At 38.9% G+C, this 26,274-nt stretch overlaps 1 protein-coding gene and 1 long non-coding RNA gene across 2 annotated transcripts in view; one reads left to right on the top strand and one right to left on the bottom strand.

Annotated features, from left to right (window-relative positions):
* Positions 1-9,315, top strand: part of LOC133239935 (uncharacterized) — a 100,222-nt gene extending 90,907 nt beyond the window's left edge. The window contains exons 2-3 of the long non-coding RNA XR_009734040.1: positions 6,274-6,547; positions 8,546-9,315. This is a non-coding gene — a long non-coding RNA (uncharacterized LOC133239935). The remainder of the gene's footprint in view (positions 1-6,273; positions 6,548-8,545) is intronic.
* Positions 1-26,274, bottom strand: part of LONRF1 (LON peptidase N-terminal domain and ring finger 1) — a 46,101-nt gene that overhangs the window by 4,749 nt on the left and 15,078 nt on the right. Inside the window, exons 2-10 of the mRNA XM_061404363.1 lie at positions 16,706-16,824; positions 15,334-15,456; positions 12,222-12,371; positions 11,445-11,685; positions 11,248-11,344; positions 9,317-9,431; positions 6,228-6,349; positions 3,636-3,794; positions 3,360-3,522 (exon numbers count right to left, since the gene is read on the bottom strand). Of these exons, the coding sequence (XP_061260347.1) occupies positions 3,360-3,522; positions 3,636-3,794; positions 6,228-6,349; positions 9,317-9,431; positions 11,248-11,344; positions 11,445-11,685; positions 12,222-12,371; positions 15,334-15,456; positions 16,706-16,824 (1,289 nt within the window). The remainder of the gene's footprint in view (positions 1-3,359; positions 3,523-3,635; positions 3,795-6,227; positions 6,350-9,316; positions 9,432-11,247; positions 11,345-11,444; positions 11,686-12,221; positions 12,372-15,333; positions 15,457-16,705; positions 16,825-26,274) is intronic.

The raw sequence follows: 26,274 nt of genomic DNA, 5'->3' as shown, positions 1-26,274 counted from the left end.
CCTTCCAGCCTAAGATCCAAAAGACTAGGCACATAAAACACAGGTGGGAAGATTGAGCATTAACTCATCCATCTGATATTGATTTCTTTAACACACACTCATATCCCACTCGCTCTGTGCCAGAGAGGGCTATATTTCACATACATTAATGCATCTGAACAAATACTGCCTTAGTCAGCCTTTCATATGTCAAGAATGACTCAGTATAAAGACAACGAGACTCTAAAAAACATCCTGATATATAAAAGGTAAGACTATAGTACACAAGAGACAAAAGAACGTAACTTTTTAATTTAATGACTTGAAAAATAAAACTGAAGATGAAAAAGCATCTGCTTTTTCACAACAATGTGGATGTGCTTAATGCCACTGAGAGGGTATTGGTACAAAAGCAGACATATGGATCAATGGAACAGAAATGGAGAGCCCAGAAATAAACCCAGAAACCTATAATCAATTTTTGATAAAGGAGCCAAGGGGTATTGGCAAAGTTGGACAGCCACATACAGAAAAATAAACTCAAAATGCCTTAAAGATTTAAACCTAAGACATGACACCATAAAATTTCCTAGAGGAGGTCACAGGCAAAACATTCCCCTAGGTTTTCTTAAGTCAGTCTCCCAAGGCAACAGAAATAAAAACAAAAAGACGCTCATCACTGCTAATTATTAGAGAAATGCAGATCAAAACTACAATGAGGTGCCACCTCACACTGGCCAGAATGGCCATCATTAAAAGTCTACAAAGAACAAATGCCAGAGAGAGTGTAGAGAAAAGGGAACCTAAGTTGGAACAGCTACTATGGCAAACTGTACTAAAAATAGAATTACCGTATGATCCAGCAATCCTACTTCTGAGCATACATCCTGATAAAACTGTAATTCAAAAAGATACACACACCCCTATGTTCACAGCAGCACTGTTCACAGTAGCCAAGACACGGAAACAATGAATGGATAAAGATGTGGTACACACTGATGATGTGTAACCAACAAGGTCTTACTGTATAGCACAGGGAAATCTACTCAATATTATGTGGCAGCCTGAATGCGAAGGGAGTTTGAGGGGAAATGGGTATATATAGCTAGGGCTGATTCCCATTGCTGTCCACTTGAAACTATCACAATATTGTTAATTGGCTATACTCCAATATAAAATGAAAAGTTAAAAAACAAGATGTGATACATACAATACTACTCAGGCATAAAAAACTTTAAAATGCCATTTGTAGCAACATGGCTGCAACTACAATGAAGTGAAGTAAGGCAGAAAGAGAAAGACAAACACCCTATGATATCACCTACATGTGGAATTCAAAATACGACACAAGTGAACCTATGGAACGGAACCACAGATACAGAGAATACACGGGTCGTTGCCAAGGGAGAGGGGACTGGTGGAGCGATGAAGGGAGAGGCTAGCAGGGGTCAGCAGATGTAAGCTTTTTATATATATAGAATGGATAAACAAGGTCCTACTATATAGCACAGAGCACTATGCTCAGTATTCTGTAATAAATGAAAATGGAAATATTTACATTTTTTTAATATTTTATGTATAAATGAATCACTTCACTGTTCAGCAGAAATTAACACAACACTGTAAATCAACTATACTTCAATTTTAAAAATCTTGATTAAAAAAATAAACATGATACTTGTTAAAACTATTACAAAAGAAAAAAGTATCTAGTTTCCAGCCTTTTAAAATTCAAGGGACCAAACCATGAACTTTCATAAACAAGGAATGATAAAAATCATGAGTCTTGGTTAGAAAAAGGAGCTAAAAAGCTGGCAGAAGTTTTAAAGTTATGGAATTTCCTTGCAATAACAGAATCTAAAATGTTATTGAAAGACAGAAAACAGAATTACAACACCAAGGGAAAAAAATAACCTTGATATAAAAAACAAATTTGAGAAGCTTTCCCAGAATGAACAAGAAATCATTACACAAATGAGGCACTAAGATGAAGAAAAATTTAGACATTCCTAAAACTACAACATAGAGAATTCAGTTCTAAACATCAAATCCCTAATACTTTCAATATTCTATCATACTGTCATATTTATATGTCATATATAGTCAAGGAATTTTGTCAGCAAATCCAATATATGGAGATGTAAATTTACACAAAACTAAAGTTTATTAGTTTTACAAAGAATATCACCTTTAGGAAATAAGTCCATTAATCAAATATGCTAAGGCACAGACTATGTCAATCAACTCAAAATTCCAACTCAATACTTCTAGCTCACTGCACAAAGTTTTCCATAGCATCTTTATAATAAAATAGGATAGGCAGTGGCAGATTTAATGAAGTTCATCAGCAGAGAATGTTAAGAGTGCAAGATAAAACATAGCACTCGAAGCCAGAGAGCTGGCTTTAAATTATCATCTTGGCAAATTATTACTAATTAAAACTCCTGAATCCTACTTTCCTTACCTGCTATCTGACTTTTGAAAATTCAGTGAGCTACTGTTTGTAGAAATGCCCAATGCTAACACTCAGTAAATGCTGCTTGGGATGATCAAGCAGATCAATGAACAAGTGATAATACAAGATTTTCTGATTTTTCTAATTTTCTAATGCCCTTCCAAAGAAAATTGCCTTTCATTTGATATTTATAGTATCTCAAATCATTTTTCTGGTAGCTAAACTAACTGCAGATGCTAAAGCAGGTACTAGAAATATCAAAATGGTAGCATTAACCCTATTCAAGAAAATTATCACACTAACCCTCCCCAGGTAAGATACCACCTATAATTATACTGACAGTGCTGTATCTGTGATGCTCTAGAGTTTGTGTGTATGTTATCACTGAGGTTATCTTAGGCATATATATAGACCCATTCAAGGATTTCACGTTTACTTTTATACCAAAGTTCAATCTACTGCTGACTGTATCAGCTTTGACTACTAATTAATTTAAAAGGGAAGGAATTAGCAGGTTTCATAACTTAGGTTGGAAGTTCAACACCTGCTTTTGTTAAATAACTACCATGCAGCTACACATGACTAGATTCTAGGCACGGTAGTGGTTGTCAAGGCAGTAGAAATGAACAAAGTCTGGGTTGTGGCCTCCCAAGTTCTCTTGGAACTCAATAATTAAGAGCAAGATGATATAAAGGTCCACCTGAAACTGTCACAACATTGTTCATCAGCTATTCTCCATTATAAAATAAAAATTTCAAAAAAAAAAAAAAAATGAGAAGCAGGTAATGGAGCTAATTTGCCTAAGTATTGATGAGGGTCTCTGACAGGAAGAACTGGTTAATGTGCCTAGAAAACTGTAGCCTTCACGCCTATACAATGCCTAGGACAGAGTACACCAATGCTGAAAAAGGGTAGGTTTTAATACCTTAATATCTTCCAGGTATTCAATGTCTGCGGTGCAATATCCATCTTTCATTCCTCTTTTTAAAACCCTAAACCGCTTTCCTCCAACGGTATCAACCACAGACCTTCCATCAGGCAAGAAATGTACATTTCTAATTTGTAACATACAACCATAGTCTGCAAAACTAGAAGAAAAACTCTAGTTAGTACCAAAAGTTCAAGCCACAGGCATGCACGTTCTCAGCAATACTCACAGAAAACTCAAGAATCAATAAAAACATTTAGACAAAAAGCATACCTATTCTGTGTATCACTGACGCACATCCCAAACTGTTTAGTTCCAGTCTGTATACTTCTTCGAATCATCAATCTGTATCTTGGCTCAAATACATGAAGAGGGCAAGGCACAGTGGGATAGGCCATAGTGCAAACAAATATTGGAACATTCTTGGTCAAGCTGAAGAAGGAAAAAACTGCATTAGTATACATCAGAAGATACAACAAAAATGAGTAAAACTTTCAATAAGTAATAGAAAACAAAAATTTACTCTAAAATCAGGTAATTTTCATTCTTGGCAGGAATAAGAATCAGCATCCCCTTCATTTAAGCTTATGTTGATACAATATTAATCCTAAAACTGTCTGTAAATTCAAATTTACTTGTAAGAGGATTGCAAAGTTGTCATATAGAGCTATGCACTTTTATGAATGAAAAAGCAATTGATTGTAATTATTTTATATTAAAATGTTTAAAATATTTGTAACATGACAGAGTTATTATCTTCTATCCATAAAACACTCTTACTCTTAGACAATAATAAGTGAGTTCCTGCAAAGGACAAAAAACACCTTTAAAAAAATTTTTAGTCACTAAAATATTTCCTAACAAAAGCAGGTAATTCAATGGCATACAATTTTTTCCAGATAATTAAAATGATATTTTAATTCCCAGATTGGCAGGAAATATGAAGGATAAAGGCAGCACTCAGTTTCTCATTAATCTAAAGAAACCCTTTGGCAAGGGTATGGGGAAAAACTGGCAGTTGATGGGGGCAGTTTGAAATAGTACAACCATACCGAAGAAGAATTTGGCTACATACATCAAAAGTTTTTTTAAATATTCATATCCTTTGAACCAACAGGTGTACTTTTTTCTGCAAGTATTGTAAAAATGTTCAAGTGTACAGTTGCCAAAACTTAGAAGCAAAAAGAGACAACCAGTAAAATAAATTATGATGTAATCATAAAATGAGATACTATATTTAGACTTTAGATTAATGAGAAAGGAAAGTATTGAATAATGGGAGTAAAATAATCCCATCTTTGTTTATAATGTATTTATATATATTAAAATCAGGAAGGATATATGCCAAAATGCTAGTGGTGATTACCTTTGAGTTACAGATTATGGCTCTCCCTGCCCACCCCCAACTAATATTTTCTACTCTTTCTTCAAAAAGACCACAATGTGAAGTCTATATGTAATACATGTTTAACATACAAGTCCTAATTCCTCTACTTTTAAAACCGTGTCTTTTACCTTAGTCTATCACTAAGCACTCTTATGAACATAAAAACAAGAGGGGGTGCACAACCCAGTATATCTTTTAATTAGCAAAACTTGTAAGTACCAGAGAATGAGCTACCCTTAAGAAAATAGCCCAGTTAGTACATAGCAAGATTCCCGAGGCTTCTCTGCATCATACGCAGCTTCCCTTGCATCACTACTCCTGTCATTCATGAATTCCAGTCTGTGTGTGTGTTGGGGGCGGGGGGGAGGTCTGGTCCTGTCATTGTGTTGAAATATTTCAAAAATAAATCTGAAGCTTTCTTGCATCCAGCTTTTTGCAGCGTTGGTCCAAAAGGTTTCTAATCCACACATTAGAATATTTTCTATCACAAAGTCACAATAAAATATCAGTTCCATCAGAAGACAAACCTCTATCAACTTCTATAAAGAAAAGATAGAAACCTTTCTTCTATTGAAGGCCACTGACCCGATGACAACATTTGGTGGACACATACTAAAAACAAAAAGTCTGTAAAGCAGTTATTTTTCTCTTAGAAAATGTTTTAATTTATATTAAAAAAAAAAAAAAACTGGAAACAGCATGTAAAAATTACAATTTTGGTCTTCAGTGTCCAGTTAAAGTGGGAACAGGAAAGAGTTAAGAAATTAGAAACCCAGTAAAGAAACTTGGAGACTGAAGAAAATGGTGAAAGAGGTCAAGTCATGGAGGGAAGAGAAAAGAAGAAAAGTGTGAGAAAGCAACACACAGAGCAACAAAATTACCCAGCCCTGATGAGCTTTTTATGTGCTCTCAGTAGTACCCTGTACCACTGAATCCCAAAGTTACCACCAGGTTTTTCACCTTCCTGATACTAAGTCAATTATGCGAACAGTCAGTATCTTCATTGAGATTTTAGCCCCTAAAGTCACCCCTTCCAATTTGTCTCAGGTCTCAAGGTCCCACCCCCTTGCAAACCTCTGATTGGCTACTCCCCCTGCCAATCCAGGCCACTCTACTTTCTCCTATGGCCGGGGACTGATAGTTGAGGGCGGCAGTTGCCAGCAACCACCTCCACCAGCCTGATGTCCCTGGAGGAACACCCCGCGATCGGCCGCCACCCCAGCTAAAAGACTGGTTCAGTGTGGAGAGCTGTCAGGACGTCACTCCCAACAGAACATCTGGAAGTTACCAAATAAACCTGAAAACCTCTGAGTGTTGAAGACAGGGGAAATTAACCAATATTTGTTTACGATATGCCTTTGACTAGACTGGGTTGAACTACAGACAGAACCCAGCTGGCTGTGAGGAGGCTTCTCCTCATTATTTCAAAGGGTAGTAGTTTGATTTGATTATGTTAATTTGTATGAGAAGAAACTTACTGTGAGAGTTCAGCAGTTTCTTCATCATATATTTTTTTTCTCTCAGACAGCTCATCAGGCAGATACTTCACTATTAAATCTTCCAACAGCTGTGTGACACAGTACCTCCTATCTGCTAGATACTGAAAGACAATATTATTTTACATTCCAGCACTTTTCCCCCCTACAGTACAAAACAGGTAAAACAGTTTAACTCATATAGTAAAGCCTTTATTACATATTTACACAGGCGGTTCTGAATTCATTAGTGAGGGGGAACAATACAACAGATGACGCTAAACTGGAAAACCTGCCTGAAGCTTAGCTCAAGAGCATTCAAGGTAAGTCTGCAACCCGAAACAAGTTCTGTATATAAGACGACCCTTGCCTTGCTATGATCACACATCATTAACAGCAGTCAGCCCTGCTCCTGCCGTCTCCCACACCAAAGGTAAGTTCCTTCTGACAGTGCGTGTGTATCTGAAACTAGCATTTCAATCGAGAAACAAAAATAAGGAATAAAGAAAATAATGCATTTGCCTTAAGAAAAGCAAAGTTGCTCCCTTTTTTTGTTCCAGATAACTTTTCTTTCAGATTTTTCTTCTGCTGTCATCCCACTATGACTACTGATGCCCATATCTTATCAAGAGGCTGCTTTTCCTATGTGAGTCACCCTCTGGGTAAGGTGGTACGTTTGTGCCACTCCATAATACTCTGAACGCTGCCACCCTGATACATTTTTGTGTTACTTTCTCTTCCAACTGCCAAAAGCCGTCTGACTATCCTTCAAGGTCTGGCTGCAATTTTACCTTTTGCATAAAGTGTTCCTTATTTTTCTGTCTCCTAGGAATAACCTTTAATATATAGAAGGCAGCTACCATACCCTGCACTATATTAGCTGGACAGGGATATATTATATCTCTGTAACTTAACTAAGAACTGCATAGGGCCAAGGACCAGTTCAGAGTGTGTACACAGAATTCTGAACAAAACGTGTGTGTGTGTATATACGTCCAATACCAATTTGCTTAATGAGGAAACTCTTGTGAGACAACCACAAGACAAAGAGAAACCAGCTTTTCCTCTAGATCCAGCAAAAATAAGGGCTTTGTCAGTATCTAATGAAGTACAGAGTAGAAAATATGAAAGGTGGGCAAATGGCTTATACTTGTGGTTTTTCAACTTCAGCAAGAACCGTGGCTTGTTAAAAGTGCAGACTGCTGAGCCCTCACCAGGTTCTGATTTAGTGGCTCTGGGGAAGGGTCTGTGAATTCATATTTCTAACAAGTTCCCAGGGGATATAGATGCTGCTGGTTGGGGGAACATACCTTGAGAACAACTGGGCTATTGACTGGAGAGATGTACTCTTGAGCAGATAATATACACATATATATAGGTAACTTAAGAATGTATTATAAAATTAATCAAATTAGAGATATAAAAGCAATTTCAAAGTAATAAAGACATTTTAAAACTTAAGACTCATGTATTAAATTTGGGAAATATGGCCTCTCTTCCATTACTGGTAAGAATCTAAATTTGTACATTACTTAGAGACCTAGGCAATCTGGCAATTGGTTTTAAGAGTCTTAAAATATATGGCCTTTGATCCAGTAATTCTCCCAGGAATTTATCCTAAGGAAAGAGTCAAAGACACTGACCATAGTATACTAAAAAAAAAAAAAAAAAAAAAACACTGAAATGCTCCAAAACAGAAAAATGTTGTATCATTGGACTACTATGCTGCTATGAAAATCACATCTTTGAGATGCATTCAGATGAAAAAATGAGCAAAGTAAGTAGGAAGAGCAGAAAACTAGAGCATATCCATTTTATCCGTGTAAAGGTACATTTAGACTTTACCAATTATACATGGTGTCAAGTCAGGACAAAGGATAAAGTTATTTTTAAACAGTATGTTAGTTAAGTTTTTAAATAACATCCTTACTTTGTTTTCCTTAGAACTTCAGACATTTAAGGTGTGATAACTCTAAATTTAAAGCATAGTAAATATATATATAAGCATATCGAAAAACTTTGTAAAACCAGGGAAGATAGCATGTTTCAGAGTACTTTATCTGAAAACAGTCTAAAAGTTGGAAATGTAAAACTCTTTAAAGATTTATTTTAGGTTTCCTGACTTTGTAAACATTCTATGTTTTGTGTTCCACTACATGTAGGGTTGCTATGTTGTATGAAATGTAACAATACATATATGCTATATGATATCCATACAGAGCTATGCTTTCTACATAGGAAATAACTATTTTTAATAGCAAAATGGTTTTCATCAAATTTTTACATTGTATTTTCAAGACACTTTTTTTCTTAAAATCTAGAGACAGAATCACTCTCCTGGATCAATGCTACCACTGCAACAAGAATTCTAAGGCTCTGGCCTCACCTTGGAGGACATCAAGCAGGACTGAAGAGGGTGCTGCCCTCCCACTGGTTACAGAAGAGACCCACCTGAGATCCAGCTGTTTTCCTAATGCAGGTGATCGGTGCAGACCACCTGCCAGACAAGGAGGGGTGTGGGAAGCCTCCCTCTCCTTGCCAGGCTACCACTTTCTAGAACTGTGCTGTCCAATGTGGGAGCCACTACTCACACGTGCCTACTTAAATGTAAATTAATTAAAAGTACAGTCCCTCCCACACATGTGGCCAATAGCTACCATGTTGGACAGCACAGATACAGGGTATTTCCATCAATGTAGCAAGTGCTACTGGATGTTGGTCCAGACGTTAAGGGGATTGACTGAGGCCTGAAATCCAACCTAAAAATGGGGGTGGGTGGCAGGGCAGTTGAGATTCCCCAATACTGTCATTAAAGTCAACATATTCCTGACCAGATACTTGATCACACCTCATCTGTTTAAAAAATTAAGTATAGGGATTCGGTCTTCAGACTCTGCTTTCTCCCACCCTCTCCAAACTCAGTTTCCTCCAATACTAGCAGATGGGTAATGAGACATGCATGATCCCTTTTGGTCAATCAGTATGTATAATGTAATTTATTCTGAACCTAATAATCATTATTTCTGTGGCTAAATAGAAGTCAAACCATGTTGCTACACATAAGAGCAATAAACAAATACACAAATGCTTACCTCTTTTAAGCTTTCTTTGCAAAGAGGACAATATGGTGTGTGATCTAAACAACGCTCAAGACAGTTCTTACAGAATGAATGTCCACAAGGGGTTGTCACTGGCTCAAAAAACAACCTGAAATCAACCAGAATACATGTTAGTTTTCACCATAAGCTGTCCACTGGAAAAACTGAACAAATAGTGTAACCGTAACACTAGCTTCTGTTTAGAAGAGGAAGGAGGGTTTGACAGGCACGAGAGGAGGGAAGGACCAGTGGTAAACGCCAGGTACAGCCTCCTGAACTGTTTAAAGTTCACCATCATCGGGGGTACCCTGCTTGGAGCTGTACGGACTGATATCACCACCATTCACAGGGGCTACTGCAGCCTCGAAACGGGGCTGGTCCAAACTGAGATGGGCAGTACTTCTAAAATACACACCAAACTAGTGCAAGATTAACAATGTAAACTGTATTATTACTTATTCATTTGTTTTTGTACACTCATCACTTTAAAACTGGTTTGCTTATAAAGCTTATAAAAAGCCTTACTATATGAAATTCATTCAAAATAATCCAATGAATATTACCATTGAATCCCAAAGAAAACTGATGCTCAAAACCAGATGTGATACTCAAACAATATGGAAAAACTAATTTTCCTTACATTCTAGTTATTTCCTGAAACACAATACTTTGGGAGTTCCCAGAAGTATTGTTAGATGTATAAGTACTTCAGAAATCGTCGGGGTCTGATCCCCTCACCTCAAGATGAAGCAGCCAAGGGTCAGAATCAAGGGACGTGGTTCAGAAATACCTGGTGTGGCCAGTTCCAGGTGCTTGACACACTGTTCCCTTGCCTCCACCACGATTTATATAAATGGAAAATGTTCTTTTCAAATTATCAGTCTTAGAATTACAAGCATTCATATAATGGAAATCCTTATCCAGTGTTACTTAAAAAGGATTTTGGAGTTAAGATACATAAACAAGATAGAATCACATACACACAATACATCATTGTATTCTTACCCAAATCTAAAACCATGGAGTCTCAGTAATAACATGTATAGCTTTTATAGTACAATTCCTCAGATACTTTCTATATTTTAGTCATTTGATTGTTATAAGACTTAAATATAGCATGGTGGTAAAGAATCTGCCAGCCAGTGCAGGAGATACAAGAGATGCAGGAAGATGCCCTGTAGAAGGAAATGGAAACCCACTGCAGTATTCTCACCTGGAGAATTCCATGGCCAGAGGAACCTGGTGGGCTACAGTCCACAGGGTTGCAAAGAGTCAGACACGACTGAAAGACTGAGCACTTGAGCACGTGCACATACACACAAATCCTGACACCACTTTCTAAGTGAAAAGTCAAAGTTAGTTCCTCAGTCATGGTAAAGAAAGGGAATGGGCCCACCAGGGAAGCCCCTTCTAAGTAAGGAAAAGCTAAATAAGGTTCAGAGATTATATTATTTGCCCAAGATGTGAAAGGAAAACCGAGGACTAAAATTCTTATCTTTTGATTTTTAATTCACTACTCTGTTACTTCACACTGCTTATGCTTAGAGTTCAGTTCAGTCGCGTCCAACTCTTTGCAACCCCATGGACTGCAGCACACCAGGCTTCCCTGTCCATCACCAACTCCCAGAGTTTACTCAAACTCATGTCCATCGAGTTGGTGATGCCATCCAAGCATCTCATCCTCTGTCGTCCCCTTCTCCTCCTGCCTTAAGTCTTTCCCAGCATCAGGGTCTTTTCCAAGGAGTCAGTTCTTTGCGGCAGGTGGCCAAAGTATTGGAGTTTGGGCTTCAGCATCAGTCCTTCCAATGAATATTCAGGACTGATTTCCTTTAGGTTAGACTAGTTTGATCTCCTTGCAGTCCAAGGAAGTCCAGTTCTTACAGAGTAGATTACCTTTATCTACTCATAAAATTGGACATACTTACCTCATGCAGAGAGAACACTCAAAATCTGAGACATCTATTAATTCTTCTGGGACATCACCGTAAGTTAATGAAAACGTACAGACTTCAGTGGGAATTTCTATTAAAACAAAGAGATGGGGTTATCTTTTTTAGGAAAAAATTTGGAAGCCATTCTGAAAAAATCAATGTGTTTTCTGTGAGTGTAGTGAAATTTTTACCTCCCTGTCTTTTCAGCTTATTTCTTCCATCTTCATTTACAATCACATCCTGGTCTAAAAGAGACAACTTTCTTTTCAGCAGAACACCTTTGCCTTGAATGCAGAGTGAGGGTTCCGAGGACACTCTTTTTAAACAGTCCTCTCTGGCAGGCATGTCTGTGGAATTGATAGCCTGTGCTGACCGAGCACGGTTTAGGCTTCCTTTGACAGGCTCTGAGGTGACCTCTGCTATTTCTTCATTCTACAAAAAAAATGCAACAAATAAGGGTAACTGACTGTATGTTTTTACTGTCCTTATTGCTCTCGCCAAGAACTAAACTGAAGTGAAACTGTGATGTCTTGAAAGCTTTATTTTATTGTTCATTTAAAACAAAACCAACTTTTAATTCTAAAACCCTGGCAAGAAAAGGATTTTTGCCAGTACTTAAGAGAGCCCTAGACATCAAGCTGACTTCTGTCATGATGAGGTTTAAGTAGTTATGCTAATATAGTTGTTTCTACTACAAGGAAAGTAAGATAAATACAATGTTCTGGTTTTTTCCAAGAGACAAACATTTCTGACATTCAGGTGATGTAACGTGATTAATGAGCAGATATTTCACATAAAAGTTTTTAGTGTAAAATAAAAGGTCACAAATGGAATCCTATTAAGGCAAGCCTTACTAAGTTGAAAGTACCTACATAGATTTTAGTATTAATATTTGAAACTAGGAAAGTGAAGATCTTGTGAAGAAAATGGAAACACTAAGCCTATGACCGTCTTCTCTCACCCCTTACCTGCTCTGGGCTCAGCTCACTGGCAGAGTGAGACTCTTCCATCACTGAAGGAAAACTGAAAGGTTTGTTTTTAATACATGGTAATGAACTCCAGGAAGAGTCCTTCAGGCCTTCTTTTAAGTTTTCAGGTGATAATAAATCACATAAAATCTGTAAGGAAGGTATCATAAAGAATAATGAAAAATATAAAATAGTTTATTAAGGATAATTTAGTTACTTAATATTTAAGAGGGCTTTTCTTGTGGCTCAGCTGGTAAAGAATCTGCCTGCAATGTGGGAATCCCTGGGTTGGGAAGATCCCCTGGAGAAGGGAAAGGCTACCCACTCCAATATTCTGGCCTAGAGAATTCCATGGACTGTATAGTCCATGGGGTCACAAGAAGTCGGACATGACTGAGTGACTTTCACTCACCTCACTCACTCAATATTTAAGAATTTCTGGAAAATTTCATATGGAGTATAAACTATAAAAATATCCAATCACTTTTTTGTACACTTGAAACTAATAATATTGCAAGTCAGCTATACATCAACTAAAAAAAAGAAAACTTAGAGCTAATATTATTTTTAACGGGCAGGGAAGGAACAGGTTAAGTAAAAAAAAACAAGGACTTCCATGTTGATTTTAAAAGTCCTGCCAAAACCAAGGTGTGCCTCCAAGGGGGTCAAACCGCATCAAAGGAATGGTTCAAAAGGAGGGCTCAGGGGTGATTAGACTGGTGGCCTGAGAAGGTGCCCAAGGTAAAGGTTTACATGTATATATAAGGTTTGTAGAAAGACGAGATCTTAAGAGAAGTGGAAGATATTTACCTCTGACCATCAGCAAGTCCCATCAGTCAATATAGTTAATGGTTCATCCCGATGTATATTCTAAGGCTGAACTTAGACTGTTTGTGTGAACTTGGACCTTTAACCACAGAACTAAAATTCCATGTGTTTACAGTGAATTTAGCTTCTCCCTGAACCAGTGACCTGTACGGTCAGTCACCACCCCCGGCGTTAACGGGGGCACCCCATGGCAGCCGGCCCAAACGGAGGCAGCTGCAGTATCTAAACTCTGGGTGCTTCTCTCAGAAACACCAAGGGGATTACGACAGAGGAACAGACTGGCTACAAGGAAATGAGAGGGATTCAAATTTGTTTGCTTGTCAAATAAGCTGTGTGTATATGTACAGTATATACACATTTCTTAAAGTCCCAATTTGGAAGTTTGGTTTTTCAGCTGTTCTATCTCTCAAGGCACAAAAATCAGAATTTTCCATAAATCTTTACAATGTAAATAAAAAGGAAATATACATGGTATTAATGAAAGTGTGTGCATCTGTAGGTGCTCAAGCAATAAACCGTTTAATGAACAATCACTAAAGAATTTGGGTATGTTTTTACATTTCCCCTGATTAAAAAAAAAAAAGTATTAAACATACCCCCACCCTAGAAGACTGTTACTTGACTCCTAGGTATTTACTGAAGAGAGATAAAAACATATGTTCACAAAATGACATGTAAAAGAATGTTTGTGGCATCAATTAGAAACAATCCAAATGAAAATCACCACTAACTGTGAATATCACAAACTGTGACATGTTCATACCACAGGATACTTGGTGAAAAAAGAAAAAAATGACTGGATGTGTCTCAAAAACATGTTGAGCGAAAAAAAGAGTATATACACTGTCTGTGAAGGTTCAGAACAGGCAGAACTAGTCTGTGGCGCTAGAGGTCTGAGCAGTAGCTCCCTCTGGAAGCACAGAGAGAGGGCATCTGCTGCAGAGGAGATGAGGGAGCTTTCCAGGGTGATCTGCAATAGTCTGTATCTTGACTGGGGTGTTGTTACATGAATGTATAATTTCTCAAAACTCACTGAACTATAAAATGCCTTTTATTACATGTAAATTATACCACAATTTACTCCAAAAAAAAATATATTTCAAGGCAGTAGGTATTTTGCATTCACCTGACCTTATTAACCAACAAATAATTACAGAAAAGTAAGGATACCCAGCAGCACGGAAAATGCAAAATTATAAGCCCTTATAAAGTCTGCAGTCTCACCAGGGAGATCACTCTAGCAAAGAGAACACAGCAAGAAAACACACAACAGTAAGCCGTGTTTTGTTAAATCAGTGGGCTGGAACATGCATGCAAACAAGCCTTATGGAGGATGTTGGCTTATTCATAAAGCATTTGGAATGCAAGAAAAACTCCAAAGTTCTCTTACTTTAAGGGACATAAGAATCTCCTGAAGTGCTTGTTAAATTATACTCTAATTCCAGAGATTCTAATTCCAAAGGTCTGTGGTGGGACCCAGGAAATCTTTGTGTTTACCATGCACTCAAGATGACTAACAAAAAGCCATGTTCTGAGAAACACTACAAACGCAATAAACGATGTGGCCTCTTTGGGGGACACTGAAGGGAACAACATGACTGGGCACTGAAATTGTATTAGGATAGATTTTCCTAAAACATTTTTCAGAGACTCTAGTCTTCCCAGATGTTCTGTGAGTAAATCTGGCAAAAGCTGAATGCTGTTGCATGCTAGCAAAGCAAAAACTCTCGAGAAGGGCTGAAGAAATCTGTTTGACTGGTTTAACCCAGTGTTTCCCAGAGTCATTTGATCAGAGAACCCCTTTTCCTTTTAATTAACATCTACCACTGAACAAACTCTGGAAAGTGATGTATGGAGTACTGAGAAGACTAAGGCGAAATAAACTGAGTGGGCAGTACTACTGGCAACCACGGAAAGCAAGCAAAGTTGAGACCTGAAATGAAAGGCAAAGGAAGCCAATAAAAATTCCTGAGCAGGAACATCATGACAACAGTATTTAATTAAGAATGACTGGTCTGGCTCCCATGGAACAGACTATTAGAGAACATCTAAATTTAACTAGGCAAAAGTAATCCATTTAACTCTCTCTGAAATGTTCTGATTTTGGTAAGAACTCAATATGCTAATAAGTATATTGAACCTGAAAACCCCTTGTCAAACTGCTACTAAATCTGACTTATGGACACCCCTTATGTTCTTACCCCAAGAGTCTAACTGGCATTTGTAAAAAGACCTGTGTTGTTGGGAAACTGGCTGGAAGTGTTACAGTTGGTAAACGGATTACCTTTTCTACTTCTAGCTTTGCAGGTGCGAAATCTTCATCAAGCGCTAAGCACTGAAGAAACAGTTGTAAGGCATCACCTAAAAAACCAGCATCGTGGAGGACTTTTCCTTTCCTGAAGTAGACCTTTAATAAAAGCACACATACCCAACTTTTATGGATGGAATTGTTTTTTGAAACATCAATATCACATAAGGTTAAAAAAAAGTTCTACTTGGAAATGTTCATTTTGAAACTCTGAATGACTCTCAGAAGCCCAAAGCATTTTAAAGGCACATTTACACCCTATCCGGGAGAGGCACCTATGATTATGAGGTCCAGAAAATGACTCCAAAGCCACATTTCTAATTATATCCTGTCAATGATAAGTCCAGAGGGTTCTTTCCTGTTTAATGGTTTTAAGAGCTTCCCTGGTGGCTCAGTTGGCAAAAGAGTTCTCCTGCAATGCAGGAGACCTGGGTTCGATCCTCGGGTTGGGAAGATCCCCTGGAGGAGGGCATGGCAACCCACTCCAGTATTCTTGCCTGGAGAATCCCACGGACAGAGGAGCCTGGTGGGCTACAGCCCATGGGGTCTCGCGAGAGTCAGACATGACTTAGCGACTAAACCACCGCTGCCACCAAAGCTGTCTGTACAAATCATTTTCCCTCGTATTCTTAACACTGATTTGACTTGTACCAACTGGTCATGTCATCATGAGATTCTGAATCATTTTATTAATTTATAAATTTTACAGCATCCTTACTATATAGTCCTCAAAGGCATAGCTTTGAATGCAGAAAAAAAAGTCACATTAAAAGATGACTTTTAACTTAAATAACATATATGGGAGATGGACTGATTTGCCTTGACAGTATTGGTAAAAAGGAGAATTTGTAAACTGATTATATAATATATACATGCTGCAGATCTTTTCTCAAAAGAGCATGGGCAAGGCCCACATCTACCGTATTAAACGACTGCCTCATCACCCAGTTCCCATTACAATGCCTCAGTCAACTGTTCAGCCACAGAACCTTTTCTCTCTCCATTAATAAACCTCCTCTACTGACAACCTATTTGGGTCCATCTCCACAATAGGGCCAGATGTATGTCTTTGAGGAAATGCTGTATATTAGAGTTTGTTTGTTTGTTTTTTCCTGTGTGTCGAATTCAAGTTGTTCTCTAGTTAGGAAACAAACATTTCTTATAGTTTAAAAAACTGTCAGATGATATTCATCCACTCAAAATATTGACCTTAGACTTCTAGAACTATTCTATATATTTAAAAGAAATCGCCCAATCCATTTCGTTGTAACTTACAATCATAATTGAAATGCATATTCCCTACAGTTGAAATTCTTAAATGTATGCAAATGTAAAACAGTAATTTTACCTCAGGCCAATTTGGCAGTTGAAAGAGAACTGCATTTAAATCTTCTATAGCTGCTTTAAACTCTTGGAGACCAGCATACGATTCAGCTCTGTAGATTTTCAGAGTCAAGTCGCTGGGCTCTGAAATCAATGTTATGAAGGTTTGATTATTTTTAAAAGATTACTGTATAATCCACGGAAACATCATACTAGGGTAAGAACTGACTCCGTGATTCTAGTCAGTAACCACTGACGCAAAGGCAGTGAGCCAAGCACAGTACAGGTGCAACCCACTGGCATACTGACATTTCCCTAAGTTAGAGCAAATCCTCAGAGAAGGCAGTGGCACCCCACTCCAGTACTCTTGCCTGGAAAATCCCATGGGCGGAGCAGCCTGGTAGGCTGCAGTCCATGGGGTCGCAAGGAGTCGGACACGACTAAGCGACTTCACTTTCACTTTTCACTTTCATGCATTGGAGAAGGAAATGGCAACCCACTCCAGTGTTCTTGCCTGGAGAATCCCAGGGATGGCGGGGCCTGGTGGGCTGCCTATGGGGTCGCACAGAGTCAGACACGACTGAAGCGACTTAGCAGCAGTAGCAGCAGCATAGCAAATCCTTATGGTTGGATTATTTTAGTGGAGGAAACTGATTTTTTTAAAAAACTGAAAAATTTTTGATAATATGATCACCCCTAAGAAACTGAATGTTTTCCTAACATAGGTAAAGATTTAGAAGATGTATCTTAGATGTTCAGAAGATTTGTCTTTTTGTGGTAAATCTTTTTTCATACCTGATTTTGAAATCTTTATAAATGACTACATGTGTAACTACTGCACATGCAATTCCCATAGTTACAAAGACTGACCAAGGCACGATCTTAGGAGAGGACACGGTGGCCCTGTTTCTGGAGGAAATGGGTTGACAAGAGTCAGGTTTCTTAAGAGGGAAAATTTTTTAAATTCCTTCCATTAATAAGAACAGGATTGGATGGCCCCAGAATGATTTAATTTCAAATATTTGAGGGTAAAAAGCTTTAAGTGATAATTTCACTATGCTGTCTCTACTTGAGAAACCAAACTAGTATCCAAAGGCACTAAAAATTTCAGACACTTAGTTGGTTCCTTTATGATACTATAATCAATTACTACAGGTCATGTGGAATCTAGGAAAATGGTGCAGATGATCCTATTTTCGTACAGACTCGGACGCAGAGAATGGACATATGGACACCAGAGGGTAGAAAGGGAGGGTGGGACAGATTGAGAGGTCAGGATGGACATATATACACTGCCATGCGTGACACTGCTCATGGGAACCTGCCGAGCAGCACAGGGAACTCAGCTCGGTGCTCTGTAATGACCTGAGGGCTGGAGGCAGGCGCAAGAAGGAAAGGATTTTGTATACTTATAGCTGCTTCACTTCAGTGTACAGAAGAAACACACACTGTAGAACAATTATATTCCAATAAAAAAAGGTTAAAAAAAAATTACTACAGGTACATAGATTCTGAAACTCAAGTCTAAGCCAGAAATCAATTTTCAGTATCTACAGATGACATTAACTTCACTCTTCTTTTTAAAGCTATTATTCATCTTTAAAGGCTTCCAAAATGTATGCTTATAAAATAAAGTATTTGTTGTGAGAAGGGCATAAAGACCTTACCACCCACCATCCTGGGCAAACAAAATAAAAACTATAATAAAACTCCTTAATAGCTTCCTTTACTCTAGTTTTTAAATGATTGCTTGCTTCTTTACAGATAACTCTCGATTTAGCAATTAGGCCTTTTCCAGTTGCTGGTACTTGAGCACTCAAACTGTTACCTCAAATTTATACCAATGAAAAAATTTTAAGAATAAAATTAGTATTTCATGAAAATATTTCTTACTTCCTAAGCAGAAAAAGACATGTCTGGAACATTTCATCTTTTGTTTCTTAAAGCAATATAATTGTAAATCATTATCCAAACAAAAACTCATAGAAACTGAAAGCTCCATGTGATTAATCAATCAAGAATGAGGAGTCTGAGCACCAAGCTAGATAGATGCTAGAGGGGTTTCAAAGATGTTACCTTCTCCTTGTCTCTGAGGAGCTTACAGTCACATTAGGAAATCCTATTTTCTTGTGAAATGGTATCATGTGGTCCTGACTGGACAAGCACAACCGGATTCCGGGAAACAGGGAGCAGCGGGTGCCCAGCCGGTCCAAGGAGTGGTCACCACAGCAGCATCCAGCTCCCTGAACTGGAGAGGATGGAGACCATGTCGGGCACAGCTGGGGTCCTGCAAACAGCATCCCTGGGACCCCCCTGTGCTCCGGCACCTCCAGAGAGAGGGGCTTCAGTCACAACAAGCAGCCCCCTCCACACTGGGATCCCTTACTGGACTGTTTTTCTTCTCACGTGTTTCCTTTTACAGCAGGTCCCCCCACACAACCCTGGAGGCAGTGCCCACGGGGACCTCATGAGTACCGTACCCTCTGATCAAGGTCCTTACCGCTTGGCGCTGCCCCTTAACGCAGCTTCCCCAAGGCAGCGCTGCGGGAAGGGGCTGGGGAGACCTCTGTCTTTACAGCGCCGGGTCAGTCTACCACGCTTCTCCCCTCCGAGGGATGCAAACAAGGAGCTCAAGCTACCCAGGCTCCCTGGAAAGCTGGTGTCTACTGGGATGAGAAGTGTGGTGGACCCGTGAAGGAGAGGACAGGAGGGTCAGATCTTAAAACTCTTGTTTCCCGAATCCTTGTAGGTTTTGTTCTTACTGAGCATTTCACATGCCAATGGAATGGTGATTCTGACTGACTGTTGGGGAGCGGGGAGCCTCATCAGTTGCGTTCAAACTCCCACAAGAGTATTAAAGAGATTAGGGCCACTCCACTTGTTTCCTTCAAGTCCTTCCTAATTCAAAAAAAAAAACCAACCAACCAACCAATGCATGACTGAGGGTCTCTGAAATAGTATGAGGATACAGAACATCTGCCCTCTGTGTCCGCTTGTGGGAAAGGCAACTGTGAAAAAAATGCCATCAGCCAGCCTGTGTCATTACAGGCTACAGATATTCATGATCTGCTCCGTTCCGGGCCCCAGGACCCTGGGATGAACTGACCACCTCACTGCACGAGCCACCAGGGAGGGCCCGCCCCTCAGGCCACGGCTGCAGGCATGCAGTGCCTGGTGCACCACAGACTCGGTGTGTTGAAAAAGTGCAGAAATACAAAGATGTGTCAGGGCCGAGTGTCCTGGGCAGGATTTAATTCCTACCTCTTTTTTTCACCCTACCTCCAGCTGCATCAGATTTCCAACAGCCAGCTGTGCTTTTCCTCAGGCTCAGTCACTTTCCACACCTCCAGCACCCCCAAAAGGATATGTGTGCTGTATTCTGTTAGTAACACTGTCCAAATCAAACCTTTACCACAGTCAGCTTTACCTCCTCTAGTATTTCCCTAATCCATCCCTGGTCTTTTCCAATCCACTTGCTAATAACAACATTTTGAAAGCCAAAATTAAGCTAAGACTACTGTAACAGCCTGCTAACTGCACACCGTGCCTCCAGTTTTACCTATACCCTCACCACCCACAGATGTCGTTATTTAGCACAACATCCACGTTCCTGCGTGCCTGGGTCCTACCCATCTCTCCAGCCTTATTTCCCATCAATATGAAATGTCCCAGTGAGTCCCAACAGGACCTAGCTACTCAGTCAGCCCCATGCACGCCTTTTCCTACTTCATGCCTCCTTCCTTTTCACAGAGCTTCCTCCTTGTGAGACCATTCCTACGCAACTCCCCTCTGTCTGGACAACTTTTTCTGATCCAGTAAGACTCAGCTCACCAAGCTCTTCTCCAAGGTGCTTTCCTTTGCATCTACTGCCACGTGGCATTCCAGAAGGATTCAGAGCCTGGAAGCCAGACAGCTTGGCTTCAACTTCTGCTCCTCTACTCACTCACTGTGAATTGGGGCAAATTACCTCTGTACCTCAGTTTCCTCAGCTATAAAATCTGAGTTTTTTTCCACCTATGGTCAATTAATCTACAACAAAGGAGGCAAGACTATACAGTGGAGAAAAGAGTGTCTCTTTAATAAACACTGCTGGGAAAACTGGACAGCTACATGTTAAAAATGAAACCAGAACACCACACATAAAAATAAGCTCAGAATGGATTAAAGGCCTGAATGTAAAGCTTCATAGACAAGCAAAAGCTAAGAGAATTCAGCACCACCAAACCAGCTGTACAACAAATGTTAAAGGAACTTCTGTAGATGGGAAACACAAGAGAAGGAAAAAACCCACGAACATACATATTGATAATTACCTTGAATGTAAATGGATTAAATGCTCCAACCAAAAGACAAGGGCTAGCTGAACAGATACAAACACAAGACCCATATATATGTTGTATACAAGAGATCCATGTTAGACCTAGGGACACATACAGACTGAAAGTGCAGGTATGGAAAAAGATATTCCATGCAAATGAGAATTAAAAGCAATACTCATATCAAACAGACTTTAAAATAAAGACTGTTACAAGAGATAAGAAAGGACACTACAGAATGATCAAGGGATCAATTCAAGAAGAAGATACAACAATTATAAATATTTATGCATCCAACATAGGAGCACCTCAATACATAAGGTAAGTGCTAACAGCCATAAAAGGGGTAGTCGACAGTAGCACAATAATGTGGGACTTTAACACCCCACTTACACCAATGGACAGATCATCCAGACAGAAAATAAATACAGAAACACAAACTTTAAATGACACAACAGACCAGATAGACTTAATTGCTATTTATAGGACATTCTGGGGCTTCCCTGGTGGCTCAGACAGTAAAGAATCTGCCTGCAATGTGGGAGATCTGGGTTCGATCCCTGGGTTGGAAAGATGCCCTGGAGGAGGGCATGGCAACCCACTCCAGTATTCTTGCCTGGAGAATCCGCATGGACAGAGAAGCCTGGCGGGCTAAAGTCCATGGGATCGCAAAGACTCAGACACGACTGAGAGACTAAGCACAGCACAGGACATTCTACCCGAAAGCAGTAGAATATACATTCTTCTCAAGTGCACACAGAACACTCCAGGATAGATCACATCTTGGGTTACAAATCAGGACAAAGAAAATTTAAGAAAACTGAAATAGTATCAAGCATCTTTTCCAACCACAAAGTTATGAGATTAGAAATCAATTACAGGGAAAAAAATGAGGAATTACATCTGACACTGCAGAAGAACTGTAAAAAAAAACCCCACAAATACAGAGGCTAAATAGCGTGCTGCCAATAACTGAGAGATCACTAAAGAAATCAAAGAAAAAAAAATACACAGAAACAAATGACAAAGAAAACACAAGGGGGTTTTTCTGGTGGCTCAGTGGTAAAGAATGTACCTGCCAACACAGGAGACATGAGTCTGATCCCTGGTCTGGGATCCCACATGCCCTGCAGCAACTAAGCCAGTGCACCACAACTACTCAGCCTGTGCTCTTGAGCCCGGTAGCCACAACTACTGAAGCCTGTGCGTCTAGAGCCTGTGCTCCATAACCAGAGAAGTAATCACAGTTAGAAGCCTGTGCGCTGCAACTAGAGAGCAAGCCCCACTCCCTGCAACTAGAGAAAAAGCCTGCGCAGCAATGAAGTCCCAGCACAACCAAAAAAATAAAAAAACCCCACGATGATCCACAACTTATGGGACGCAGCAAAAACAGTTCAAACAATTCTAACAATCTCACCTTAAGAAACAAGAAAAATCTCAAATAGTCTAAACTTACATCTAATGCAACCAGAGAAGGAAGGACAAAGAAAACCCCAAGTCAGCAGGAAAGAAATCATAAAGATCAGAGCAGAAACAGAAAAGAGGAAAATAATAGCAATCGATAAAACTAAATGTTGGTTATTTGAGAAGATAAAATTGATAAACCTTTAGCTTTGGCCAGATTCAAAGAAAAAAAGGGAGAGTACTCAAATAATAAAATTAAATGAAAAATGAGAAATAACACCTGACACTACAGAAATACAGTGATCATAACAGACAACTACTGCAAGCATCTATATGCCAATAAAATGGGACAACCTGGGAGAAATGGACAAATTCTTAAAAAGATACAACTTTCCAAAACTGAATGAGGAAGAATTTGAAACTATAAACAGAATAATCACAGGTAACGAAATTGAAACTGTAATTAAAAATCTTCCAACAAACAAAGTCCAGGACCAGACAGTTTCACAGACCAATTCTATCATTTATTTAGGGAAATAACACCATCCTGCTCAAACTTGTCCAAAAAACTGCAGAGGGAATTTGTTCCATGAGGCCACAATCACCCTGATAACAAAACCAGACAAAGATATCACAAAAAAGAAAATTACAGACCAGTATCACTGATGAACATAAATGCAAAAATTCTCAACAAAACACTAGCAAACAGAATCCACTAATACATTAATCAAACACCAAGATCAAGTGGGATTTATCCCATGAATGCAAAGATTCTTCAAAATATACACATCGATATGATACTCCGTATTAACAAATTAAAGAATAAAAAAAAATATGATCATCTCAATAGACGCAGGAAAAACTTCTGACAAAATTCAACATCCATTTATGATAAAAACTTTCCAGAAAAGTGGGCACAGAGGCAACAGACATCAACATGATGAAGGCCATGTACGACAAACCACAGCAAACATCATTCTCAATGGTGAAAACTAAAAGCATTTCCTCTATGATCAGGAACGAGACAAGAATGTCCGCTTTCACCATTTTTATTCAGCATAGTTTTAGAAGTCCTAGCCGTGGCAATCAGAGAAAAAGCAAGAAAGGGGGTACAAACTGGAAAAGAAGAAGTAAAACTGTCACTGTCCGCAAATCCCACCATACTATACATAGAAAACCCTGAAGATGCCACTAAAGAAATACTAGAGCTAATCAATGAATTGGGTAAAGCTGCAGGATACAACATTAATGCACAGAAATCTCCTGCATTCCTATACACTAATAACAAAAGATCTGAAAGAGAAATTAAACAATCACACTTACCATCAAAACAAAAAGAATAAAATACCCAGGAATAAACCTACCTAGAGAGACAAAAGGCCTGTACTCAGAAAACTATAAAACACTGATGACAAAAGATGACACGAACAGATGGAGAAATATGCCATGTTCCTGGACTAGAAGAATCAATATTGTGAAAATGATTATACAAAGCAATCTATAGATTCAATGCAATCCATCCCCAAAGCAATCTACAGATTCAATGCAATCCCTATCAAATTCCCAATGGAATTCTTTACAGATTTAGAACAAAAAAATTTACGATTTGTATGAAAATATAAAAGACCTCAAATAGCCAAAGCAATCCTGAGGAAGGAAAATGGAGAGACATCAAAAGCAGAGACGTCACTTTGCTGCAGAGTCAAAGCTATGGTTTTTCCAGTAGTTGTGTACCAATACAAGAGCTGGACCATAAAAAAGTCTGAGTGCCAAAGAACTGATGCTTTCAAACTGTGGTGTTGGAGAAGACTCTTGAGAGTCCCTTGGACTGTAAGATCAAACCAGTCAATCCTAAAGGAAATCAACTCTCAATATTCATTGGAAGGACTGATGCTGAAGCTCCAATCCTTTGGCCACCTGATGCAAAAAGCCAACTCACTGGAAAAGACCCTAATGCTGGGAAAGATTGAGGGCAGGAGGAGAAGGGGGTGACAGAGGATGAGATGGTTGGATGGCCTCACTGACCCAATGTACATGAGTTTGAGCAAACACTGGGAGGTAGTGAAGGACAGGGAAGCCAGGGTGTGCTACAGTCCATGGAGTCACAAAAAGTTGACTGAGTGACTGAAAAACAAGAACAACAACATGCAGCTCAATATCAAAACATCAGCCCAATCAAAAATGGCTGGAAGACTTAGACATCTTTCCAAAAAGACATACAGATGGGCAAAAGGCACATGAAAAGACACTCAACATCACCAAATATTAGATAAATGCAAATCAAAACTACAATAAAGTATCAGTTCATACCAGTGAGAATGGCCATCATCAAAAAATCTACAAACACTGATTAGCTCTAGTAATTCCATTCACCATTAAAAAGAAAAAATAAAATATTTAGGAATATATCTACCTAAAGAAACAAAAGACCTATATATAGAAAACTATAAAACACTGGTGAAAGAAATCAAAGAGGACACAAATAGATGGAGAAATATACCATGTTCATGGATCGGAAGAATCAATATAGTGAAAATGAGTATACTACCCAAAGCAATCTATAGATTCAATGCAATCCCTATCAAGCTACCAATGGTATTTTTCACAGAGCTAGAACAAATAATTTCACAATTTGTATGGAAATACAAAAAACCTCGAATAGCCAAAGCAATCTTGAGAAAGAAGAATGGAACTGGAGGAATCAACCTGCCTGACTTCAGTCTCTACTACGAAGCCACAGTCATCAAGACAGTATGGTACTGGCACAAAGACAGAAATGTAGATCAATGGAACAAAGTAGAAAGCCCAGAGATAAATCCATGCACCTATGGACACCTTATCTTTGACAAAGGAGGCAAGAATATACAATGGAGAAAAGACAATCTCTTTAACAAGTGGTGCTGGGAAAACTGGTCAACTACTTGTAAAAGAATGAACTAGAACACTTTCTAACACCATACACAAAAATAAACTCAAAATGGATTAAAGATCTCAACGTAAGACCAGAAACTATAAAACTCCTAGAAGAAAACACAGGCAAAACATTCTCCAACATAAACCACAGCAGGATCCTCTATGACCCACCTCCCAGAATACTGGAAATAAAAGCAAAAATAAATAAATGGGACCTAATTAAAAGCTTCTGCACAACAAAGGAAACTATAAGCAAGGTGAAAAGACAGCCTTCAGAACGAGGGAAAATAACAGCAAACAAAGCAACGGACAAAGAATTAATCTCAAAAATATACAAGCAACTTCTGCAGCTCAATTCCAGGAAAATAAACGACCCAATCAAAAAGTAGGCCAAAGAACTAAACAGACATTTCTCCAAAGAAGACATACAGATGGCTAACAAACACATGAAAAGTTGCTCAACATCACTCATTATCAGAGAAATGCAAATCAAAACTACAATGAGGTACCATCTCACGCCAGTCAGAATGGCTGCTATCCAAAAGTCTACAAGCAATAAATGCTGGAGAGGGTGTGGAGAAAAGGGAACCCTCTTACACTGTTGGTGGGAATGCAAACTAGTACAGCCACTATGGAGAACAGTGCAGAGATTCGTTAAAAAACTGGAAATAGAACTGCCATACGACCCAGCAATCCCACTGCTGGGCATACACACCGAGGAAACCAGAATCGAAAGAGACATGTGTACCCCAGTGTTCATCACAGCACTGTTTATAATAGCCAGGACATGGAAGCATCCTAGATGTCCATCAGCAGATGAATGGATAAGAAAGCTCTGGTACATATACACAATGGAGTATTACTCAGACATTAAAAAAAATACATTTGAATCAGTTCTAATAAGGTGGATGAAACTGAAGCCTATTATACAGAGTGAAGTAAGCCATAAAGAAAAACACCA

This window comes from Bos javanicus, chromosome 27 (genome assembly GCF_032452875.1).
Source record: "Bos javanicus breed banteng chromosome 27, ARS-OSU_banteng_1.0, whole genome shotgun sequence".
Taxonomy (NCBI): domain Eukaryota; kingdom Metazoa; phylum Chordata; class Mammalia; order Artiodactyla; family Bovidae; genus Bos; species Bos javanicus.
This window is presented reverse-complemented; position numbering and strand designations above follow the sequence as displayed.